At 37.7% G+C, this 10,380-nt stretch overlaps 1 protein-coding gene across 1 annotated transcript; it reads left to right on the forward strand.

Moving 5' to 3' along the window:
* The first annotated feature begins 395 nt into the window (after positions 1-395).
* Positions 396-3,765, forward strand: LOC139849328 (uncharacterized). The gene is made up of 7 exons (XM_071838988.1): positions 396-1,241; positions 1,606-1,892; positions 1,983-2,128; positions 2,381-2,869; positions 2,975-3,057; positions 3,214-3,280; positions 3,416-3,765. Exons 1-7 carry the CDS (start codon positions 396-398, stop codon positions 3,763-3,765), a joined length of 2,268 nt encoding a protein of 755 aa, XP_071695089.1.
* The last annotated feature ends 6,615 nt before the right edge of the window (positions 3,766-10,380 follow it).

Genomic DNA, 10,380 nt, shown 5'->3' on the forward strand with positions numbered 1-10,380 from the left:
CAAAAAAGAGGAAGAAAACGAAAGTCATCAAGAATGTTTCAAAATTGGCAGTTTGCGCCAATTAGTTTTCCAAAAATGCAGAGCGATGATTTCTCCGAAATTCCGATAGTAGTATCGTGCAAAATCGCGGAAATTGGAATCACAATCATGAAAGTTCATGTTGATAATGGCAGTAGTGTTGACATTGTTTATGAACAATGTTTTGTTCAACTGCCGGAGAGTATTAGAGCAACTTTACAACCAACTGCAGCCTCGTTAACCGGTTTTGCGGGAGAATCCTCATTGCCTATGGGCGTATTGCCTTTAGATGTTGAGCTATTTGATGAATATGATGAAGTTTAGTGCGGCGAGCGCGGTTAGATTTTTATGTTATGCGGACTTCATCTAGCTATAACATGTTGTTAGGAAGAACTGTCTTGAGAAAATTCGGAATTTTTCCATCTACCATTCATGGTATGATTAAATTCGCAACGTGTAAAGGTGTGGCTACAATAACTTCAGCAAGCATTATGCCCATCTGTGCGGCTGTTAATGTAAAAAGTGCAGTGCAAGCAACCGCTGATGCCGCGGACAATATGGTAGTGGTTAATCCTGCATATCCTGAGCAAAAAATTAAAGTGGGATGCAATGTTAGTGCGGATATTAGGAAACAAATTGTGCAGTTACTTGTGCAGTACATGGATGTTTTTTCTTGGTGTGAAAATGATATGACTAGTGTTCCGCGTCACATTGCGGAACACAGACTTAATGTAAATCCATATTTAAAACCTGTAGTACAGAAGCGTAGAGGCATGGCCCCAGATCGCGTGAAGTGGCTGCGTGAAGAGGCAACAAATTTGGTGAGAGATGGAATTCTACGCGAAGTTCAATACCAATCATGGATTGCGAATCCAGTTTTGGTGAAAAAGCCTGATGGCTCATGGAGAATGTGTATTGACTTCAAGGATTTAAATAAAGCTTGCCCTAAGGATAACTATCCACTTCCAGAAATTGATTTGAAAGTGGAATCTTTGCATGCTTTTCCATATAAATGTTTTTTGGATGCGGCAAAGGGATATCATCAGATCCCAATGGCTAAAGAAGATGCAGATAAAACCGCTTTTCATACGGGCAAAGGCATATTCTCTTATATAATGATGCCCTTTGGATTAATCAATGCGGGTGCAACATATCAACGCTTAATTGACACTGCGTTTGAAAAACAAATTGGGCGAAATCTTGAAGCTTATGTAGATGATTTAGTAATTAAAAGCACAACACAAGAGCGAATTGTTGATGATATACGGGAAACATTTGACACATTGCGAAGGATAAACATGAAGCTTAATCCGCTAAAATGTAGTTTTGGCGAAACTGAAGGAAAGTTTTTGGGATATCTTGTTACTGAGCAAGGTATTCAAGCTAATCCAAAGAATTTGCGGCTATTGAAAATATGACAGCACCAAAAACGGTCAAGGAAGTGCAAAGTCTGACGGGAAAATTAGCCGCATTAACGCGTTTCTTGTCTAAAACCGTTGAAAGACAGTTACCGTTTTTCAAAACTTTAAAAGGCTGCTTGAAGCAAAAAGTTTTGTTTGGACAAATGAAGCTGAGACTGCATTTTAGGAAATGAAGAAGTTATTAAAAACTTTTCCTACGCTAACAGCGCCAATTGATGGCGAAATTATTTACCTTTACATATCGGTAGCAAATGAAGCTTTTGGCTTAGTTCTAATTGCGGAAAAGGATAAAATACAAAAACCTGTGTATTTTGTCAGTAAAGCTCTTACAGGGAGTGAAATAAACTATGCGCCGATTGAGAAATTTGTGTATGCGCTCATATTAACATCGCGAAGGTTAAGAAGATGTTTTCAAGGGCATCCAGTGCACGTGCTAACTAATATGTCGATCAAGCAAGTCTTAACAAAACCAGAGATATCTGGTAGACTCGCATTATGGGCAGTAGAGTTAGGTGCTTATCAAATTTCTTACCTTCCGCGCAGTGCCGTAAAGGGCCAGGTTTTGGCGGATTATCTCGCTAAAATGACTGGGGAGTTGGAGGTGATTAATGAGCGAACAGAGTTAAAACCAGCGGTTGGAGAAACTTGGGATTTATTTACCGATGGAGCTTCATGTGAAGAAGGCGCTGGTGCGGGTTTATTGTTAGCAAGCCCAAGTGGTGAAGAGCATACATACGCGTTACGTTTTAATTTTGATGTGACAAATAATGAAGCGGAATATGAAGCATTGCTTGCTAGTTTAAATATTGCGCAGAAAATGGATATCACCAAGTTACGAGCATTTACAGATTCGCAATTAGTGGCGAATCAGTTTAATGGCTCTTTTGAGGCACATGATTCCTCAATGTAGAAATATTTACAGTTGTTGAAAGAATTGGCAGTGCGGTTTAAGCATTTTGAACTTACGCAAGTGCCAAGGGGTCAAAATAAGAAGGCGAATGCTTTGAGTAAGCTGGCTGCTTTAACATTTTCGCACTTTCAAAAACAAGTTTGGGTTGAGGAATTGCCAAGCAAGTCAATAGATAACGACTTGATGGTCGCGTCTGTTGTAGAAGAACAGCCAAATTGGATGGAACCAATCTTGCAATATATTCGCAATGATGTTTTGCCAGATGATAAGCGCGAAGCTCGGTTAGTTAGAAAGCGAGCACCAGTGTACATCATTCAAAATGATATTTTATATCGCAAATCATACTGCGGTCTAATGATGCGATGTGTTGGCCCAATTGAAGCAGAAATGATAGTTGATGAAGTGCATAACGGTTCTTGTGCACTTCATTCAGGCTATAAAACTATTGCGGTAAAAATTATGCGGATGAGTTACTTTTGGCCATCCCTATATCGCGATGTTGCAAAGATTGTTAAGCGTTGTAAAAGCTTCCAAAGGCATGCTCCGCAGAATCGAATGCCAAGGCATGATATGATTCCTATTAATTCGCCATGGCCATTTCACAAGTGGGCTATTGACATTGTAGGGCCATTTCTCGCAGGACCTGGCAATGTCAAATTCCTGATTGTGGCAATTGACTGTTTTACAAAATGGGTTGAAGCTAAGGCGGTTCGCACTATCACTGGTGTGCAAGTGCGAAATTTTGTATGGGAGTATATTGTTTGCAGATTTTGTATTCCGCATGAATTAGTTAGTGATAACGGCGCTCAAATAGCGAAAGATCCTTTTAAAACATGGTGCACTGATTTAAATATAATCCAAAAGTTTACATCAGTGGCACATCCACAGGCTAATGGTTTATGCAAAGTAACCAACCGTGATATTGTAAGCGGTATTAAAAAGAGGTTATGCGAAAAGCGAACTGGGTGGGTAGATGAATTACTCAATGTTTTGTGGGCACATCGCACTACTTTCAAGAAAAGCACAGGGGAAACACCTTTTAGTTTGGTATATGGCTCTGAGACAGTAATACCCGCTGAAATTCTTGTGCCAACGTATAGAGTCGCTAACTTTGAAGAAGAAGTAAATAATGATGCATTAGGCGAAAATATGAATTTCATCGAAGAGCGAAGGTTGATGGCCGCTATCAGAGAAGCAAATAATAAACAACAAATCGCCAAGTATTATAATAAAAGGGTGCGTGCTTTATCTTTTGATATAGGTGAATGGGTACTGCGAAATAACGATGCAAGTAGAGTAGAAAAGCTTGGCAAATTAGGACCTAATTGGGAGGGTCCTTATCAAGTTGTGGCAATTAATGCAGCAGGTTCATATAAGCTTGCAGATGTGGAAGGGCGAACTTTACCTAATGTGTGACATGCTGCTTTATTAAAACGATATTATGCGTAATTCTGTGGAAATAATATGAAGGCCAAAATGCATATGCATAAAAGTGTGAAATTCGTTGCAAGGCCTATACTTGATATTCTTTTTATGTGTTTTTATTTTTAATTTTTGCAAGTCTTGATCACACTTGTAAGAACATAAAAAGTTGACACTTGTAAGAATATGCAAAGATTTTATTTGTGAAATGCCAAAAGTTTACGAAATGTTTTGTATTTTGTTTCATAATGATAAGGTGTTTTGCGATGTTTAAATAGCAAAGTGATGAAATTGGCCACTTTCGCAGAAAATAATTATTGCGAAAGGAACTTAAAATCCTAAGTATTTGATTTTGCCAATACTTAGATGCTTCGCATTGCTAATTGATTGCCTAAGGATCGCTTTGGCGGACTTAGAAGATTCATAACGTGTAAATATGCACGCATACAGATTGTTTCGCAAAAGTACATACTTATTATGTGCACGATAAATAAAAGTTGGAAATTGCAAAGGACAAGTCCGTGTTATGAATATTTATGATAAAAGCGCTATATAAATAAAAGTACTTGCGAATATATATATGGAAATGCGAAAATTTTATTAATAAGGATGCAGAGGCAGCTGCGCGCTGTTATACAAAGCGAAATTCTATTCCTTGAATAAGTCAAGCTTGATGATGTCATCTGCAGTGGCATCCTCCTGCTCGCTTATCGCTGTTATCTTAGGGAGGGGAATTTAAGCTATGCCTTCTTGAGCGACAGAAAATGCTGATTGCGCCTCTTCTAACGAACAAAGGCGATCAGCTATTGCAGTTGGTAGTGGTTCTGGCAATGGGCAGTTGATGGCAACATGATCTATAAACTCTACCCTCTCGCGTAGTTTTAACGAGGTAGCGAACGTTGAAAAATTCGCAGAAATAGGCTTGGAGTTGAGAATTTTCCTAGCCAATTTGGGGAGATGTTGGCGGAGCTTGGTGAACTCAAGCTCCGCAGAAGCTTTAGAAGCTAGAGCGCTGTCCCGCTCTGTCGTTAGCTTCGCCACATCCTCTGACAGTGCTTTAATAGTGGCCTGAAAATTGTTTTCTTTCTCAGCTGCAGTAGAAACCTGTTGTTTTAAGTCATCAACGGTGGTTTTTGCTGCGGTGAGTTCGTAAGAGAGGTCAACGCAACGTTTTTCGCTGTTCGCAACTTTAGCCTTCTCGTTGTGGTACTTTGCTTTTTCAGCCTCAAGAACATTAAATAATTGTTCTTGGTGGCAGATCATGTCATAAGCAGAATTGAAGGACATGTAAAAATTTGTAATTCTGCACAAAACTATTATGCGCATTAAGCGCAGAAAGTTTTGAAAATTCGCGGTGAAGCTCGCTTGGGATTGCCATCTTCATTTGTTGACGCTGATCCAGTGCTGCAGCAGCAGAGGCATAAATATATCCTGATAAACCGTCAATCCGCACCCCATAAGAGTCGGGTGGAGTGCAGAACAACTCTGTAATTTGGTCAAGAGTGTTTGGGCTCGAAAAAATGGGGTCACCAGTGGAATCGCCTGCAAAATAAAGCAATTAGTTAGCTGGCGAAATAAAAGTATAATGCGTGTTATAAACATGACATAATAATCGCGATGTACCAGTTTGCTGGTCCCCTTCATAATCCGATGTAATTGGATTATCGTAAAGAGCGGCGTCTTGTTGTTTGAGCTTTTTGCTTTGTGATTGTGGCGGCGTCTGGAATGGTCGTTTGGTGGAGCTTGGCTTCGTAAGGGGAGATTTGGAGGTCAAATCCACGATTGGAATTGTTTGCTTCTCTTTTGATGACGTCGATTTAGCCTCCGGGCTTGTTAATAGATTTGTGATCAAGTTTTTTGGGTTAACCTTGGAATCCACTTCGTCGATCTTCATGATCAAGTGAAAGAAAATCGCGAAAAGAAAGAAGCTGGGAAGATGAAATGAATGTTTTAATTAAATTGCGAAGTACTTCAGAGTGGTGAGTGGAAATTGGTGGTTATGGACGCCGATATATATATATATATATATATATATATATATATATATATATATATATATATATATATATATATATATATATATATATATATATATATATATATATATATATATATATATATATATATATATATATATATATATATAGGGGAAATAAGGGTGCTAATTAATTGTGTTAAGTATTCGTTGTGATAATTTTAACGGTAATATTTTAGACAAAGGATAAAAACGGTAACTTTGTTTGCTGTAACGGTAACAAAGGCAAAGCAAAAATGTTTTACTGCGAATTTTTAGAGTTTATCATGACACATTTACTTTGCAAGATGTATCATAATAAACTGGGGACTTGATCATATACATAACATTGTATATGTATATTTTATTTGCTAAAGGCTAAAAGCAGAAGTTACGCGAACTATAATCATAGGCTTGGAATATTCGCTGAAGATAAAGATCGTGGATCAGTTGCCGTACTAATAAAATAATGCGGGTCATTCTGCTAAGTTTCCACAGATAGTTAAATAGTCCGCAGATCGCGGATATTTCGAATACTATAAATAGGGAGCTCTGTGACGACCCGGAAAATTTCGACTAATTTTAAACTAAACTCTCGATACGAATTATTATTTTTGTCACGATAAGTAAAGTATGTAATGTTGAATCTCAAAATAAGTGAACTGTTTTCATATATGCAATTACCCTTCGAATGTTCTCGACGATTCACGAACAAATATTTGTAAATAAATTCATATATATTTAAATATATAGATATATATACTAATTTGAAATATAATTGGAAGTAATATATGATTTGAATATTAGAAATAAATATGTAAAATATCAAACAATACAATATCTCTATTAAAACTATCAGTAACTAAATTACAAAGTTTGGAGGCTGCTTTACCATTTCTTAAAGTATCTTTCCAATCTGCACGTTTATTATATAACTATTACTAACTAATATTTCTTGAATTATTGTGCTTACTTTTTCATTTGATTTATTAAATTATTAAAAGATTACTGTGCTTGTTTGTTTCGATTCATCATAGCTCTCCTATATATATACATATAGATATAGATGGATAGTTATATAATATATAAATATTTGTACGAGTTGAAAACAATTTCCTATCTCTTCTTTCTAAATATGTCGACCCACACACACATTTTTTTGTCACCAAAAATTGTCACACTCCCCATTAAAGTAACAAGAACCCTAAATAAAACGTATTCTAATTTTATGTTAAAATGATTATAAAAATTCACTCCATATTATGAATTTGATTACATGCAGTACTTTATTCATAATAAACTCGGAACTAGCTAGTACAAACTAATTTATATGCGTTGAGCATACTCTTGTTTCAAAATAATCCGTATATTTTAACTTACATGAAATGAGACTCGTCCTAATCCATCTGGACGAATACATTACATTTGGTTACATCGCGAGGTACTTGACCTCTATATGATACATTTTACAAACATTGCATTCATTTTTAAAAGACAAACTTTCTTTACATCGAAAGTTAATGACATGCATACCATTTCATAATATATCTGTTAACACCTATTTCCTTATAAGGTAAGGCTTAGTATGTCAACAACATACTAGAAGTAACCTAGCATTAGGAGGGCGGAGTGTTGCCGATAGATTTTTACCCTCGGAAAATAATCCCTGCAGACCCGGTTTACAAGTGTAGAAACTTGTGGGGTGGCTTAATCAATCTGTCATCCGTAGAGCATTAAAGTGCTAGCCGGATAACTTCTAGTGAGAGAAAGTAGAGAGAGAAAAAGAAGTGAAGTCTCAGCTCTCAAAGTTGTCAGAATATCTGAACTGTGTAAAATGACCACCCAAGGGGTCTATTTATAGTGTCAGATCCACCAGATTGCTTGGGGACACGTGTCAGATGATGATATGTTCTGTTACTTGTGATCCGAAATTTACGCTGAAGGTGGCATTCTCCGGCCAGGGCTTACGCGCTAGGCGGCCTTCAGGGCTTACGCATGACGGAGCAGCCTGTACAACGGAGTACGCTGGACAGTTAACTTCACAAAACTGTTGCTTCCAGCCTTCCTGATGCTACTTTTATGTTGCTATTATGCCTTTTATGAGTGTATACGATAGGATACACCATTAAGTCCCCCCAGTTTAATGACTTAAGCATTTGAAAAATGATTAAGTTGTTAAACTTGTAATAACGCATGCCAAACCAGCCTGTTCATTGCCCACTTGCATCGGGGATAACATTTTAGGCATTAAATGCAGACGGATTTTACTGACACTGTTATGATTAATTTTTTACAGATGAGATCTTCCACGCGCCTCCAGCTGTAAAAAGTGATATTTCGTACCCTTCGTTTAAACTCACCCCTACACGTGTCTTAATCGTGGCCATAAAAATTGCATCGATGAAATCCTATAAAAACCGTCATAACCCTGTTACCATCACTTTTTTACTTTTGCCAAGATCTAAAAAGCATATTGCTCCCCCAAATCTTCATCGCCTTCTTCAATCTTCAACTTTTTAAGGTTTACCGTCTTCCAAGGTCAGTACACTTCATCTTACTGCTATTTTCTTCTTGTTGATATCTTTTACTGTATTATCATGGCTTCTATACGGAGTACTGGCCAAGAGCATGCTAAGCCTTCTTCGTCAAATACTGATGACATTCCAGAAGTTAGCACGATGGCTTCATCATTGACAAGTAAATATTTAGATGGCTTAAAGATTGCCTTCCCACGGATGGCGCCATTATTAACACCTATTTCCTTATGAGGTAAGGCTTAGTGTGTCAACAAGATACTAGAAGTAACCTAGCATTAGGAGGGCGGAGTGTTGCCGATTGATTTTTACCCTCGGGAAATAATTCCTGCAGACCCGGTTCACAAGTGTAGAAACTTGTGGGGTGGCTTAATCAATCTGTCATCCGTAGAGCGTTAAAGTGCTAGCCGGATGACTTCTAGTGAGAGAAAGTAGAGAGAGAAAAAGAAGTGAAGTCTCAGCTCTCAAAGTTGTCAGAATATCTGAACTGTGTAAAATGACGACCCAAGGGGTCTATTTATAGTGTCAGATCCACCAGATTGCTTGGGGACACGTGTCAGATGATGATATGTTCTGTTACTTGTGATCCGAAATTTACGCTGAAGGTGGCGTTCTCCGGCCAGGGCTTACACGCTAGACGGCCTTCAGGGCTTACGCATGATGGAGCAGCCTGTACAACGGAGTACGCTGGACGGTTAACTTCACAAAACTGTTGCTTCCAGCCTTCCTGATGCTACTTTTATGCTACTATTATGCCTTTTATGTGTGTATACGATAGGATACACCATTAATATCCAACTATAATTGACTTAATAATAATCTTGATGAACTCAACGACTCGAATGCAACGTCTTTTGAAATATGTCATGAATGACTCCAAGTAATATCTCTAAAATGAGCAAATGCATAGCGGAAGATTTCTTTCATACCTTAACAAATTGCATATAGAATATCCTCATTATTCCGGGAAAACTTCGGATATGATAAATTCGCCATCATTCCGGGAAAACTTCGGACATGATAAATTCGCCATCATTCCGGGAAAACTTCGGACATGATAAATTCGCCATCATTCCGGAAAAACTTCGGACATGATAAATTCGCCATCATTCCATGTATCAATCGCCCCTTCAGGTAACGATTCCAACCAATCTTTGGCTTCTCCCTTTAAAGTCCAGGGAAATAACATGAGATATATCTGTTCATCCTCCACTTCTCGTATTTTAAATAGTGTGCAGATCCTATTAAAGGTACGTAGATGTTCATTTGGATCTTCCTTCGGCGCACCACTAAACTGGCATTGATTAGTCACCATGTGTAGAATTTGTCCTTTGATTTCATAATCTGGCGCATTAATGTCTGGATGAGTAATTGCGTAACCTTGGCCAGTGCGTTTAGCTCTCATTCGGTCTTCCATACTTAAAGGTTCCAGATTCTCCATAATTGAATTTGTTGAATCGGTATCACTAGATGCTTCAGATTTAATGGTTCGTTCCTCAACAATCTCTGTTTGAATGATTGGTGGTTCCGGAGGAAAGTTTAATGGTTCAGGATCTACGAACCGTTCCTGAATATTTTCTGGATTCTCAATTGTGAGGTTGGGTTCAAAAAATGGATTATCGGTAATTTGAACTGAAGTACTTGGTCGACTGGATGACGATTCTAAAGAAAAATCAACGGCGGTTATATTTGTTAAACGATGTCTTGATCGAGTTACAGGTGGTGAACGTACAAAAGGTGATGAACGTCTTGCTCGGTGCATTCACAGAATATCCTATTAGTTTTTAAAAGGAAAGAAAAATTATAATAAGTTATCCAATCAATAGACTTTTCTGATTTTGCCCACGTTTCGAATAGCCAAAAGATGCAGCAGAGGGGCAGGATTCGTTTGGTCTCAATATAATTGAGGACTGTTTGGCTCCAATAACCCGGTCCACGTACAAATCCAACTATTACTACGAACCAGAAAATTTTGATGTCTATCAATTTAACCACTTAAAATAAATTTTCGTAATTTTAAGAAATTTAGATAAGAAGTAGAAAAAATTCTAAGTCCTAAAA

Source organism: Rutidosis leptorrhynchoides, chromosome 5, assembly GCF_046630445.1.
Source record: "Rutidosis leptorrhynchoides isolate AG116_Rl617_1_P2 chromosome 5, CSIRO_AGI_Rlap_v1, whole genome shotgun sequence".
NCBI lineage: Eukaryota > Viridiplantae > Streptophyta > Magnoliopsida > Asterales > Asteraceae > Rutidosis > Rutidosis leptorrhynchoides.

What these genes read in the sequence shown, in the direction of transcription:
- LOC139849328 (XM_071838988.1), top strand. Translation starts at nt 396, where the DNA reads ATGTTGTTAGGAAGAACTGTCTTGAGAAAATTCGGAATTTTTCCATCT. An exon ending in AAGCTTATGTAGATGATTTA is followed by an intron (nt 1,242 to 1,605) that starts GTAATTAAAAGC and finishes ACTGCATTTTAG; the next exon opens with GAAATGAAGAAGTTATTAAA. An exon ending in CAACCGTGATATTGTAAGCG is followed by an intron (nt 3,281 to 3,415) that starts GTATTAAAAAGA and finishes GCTCTGAGACAG; the next exon opens with TAATACCCGCTGAAATTCTT.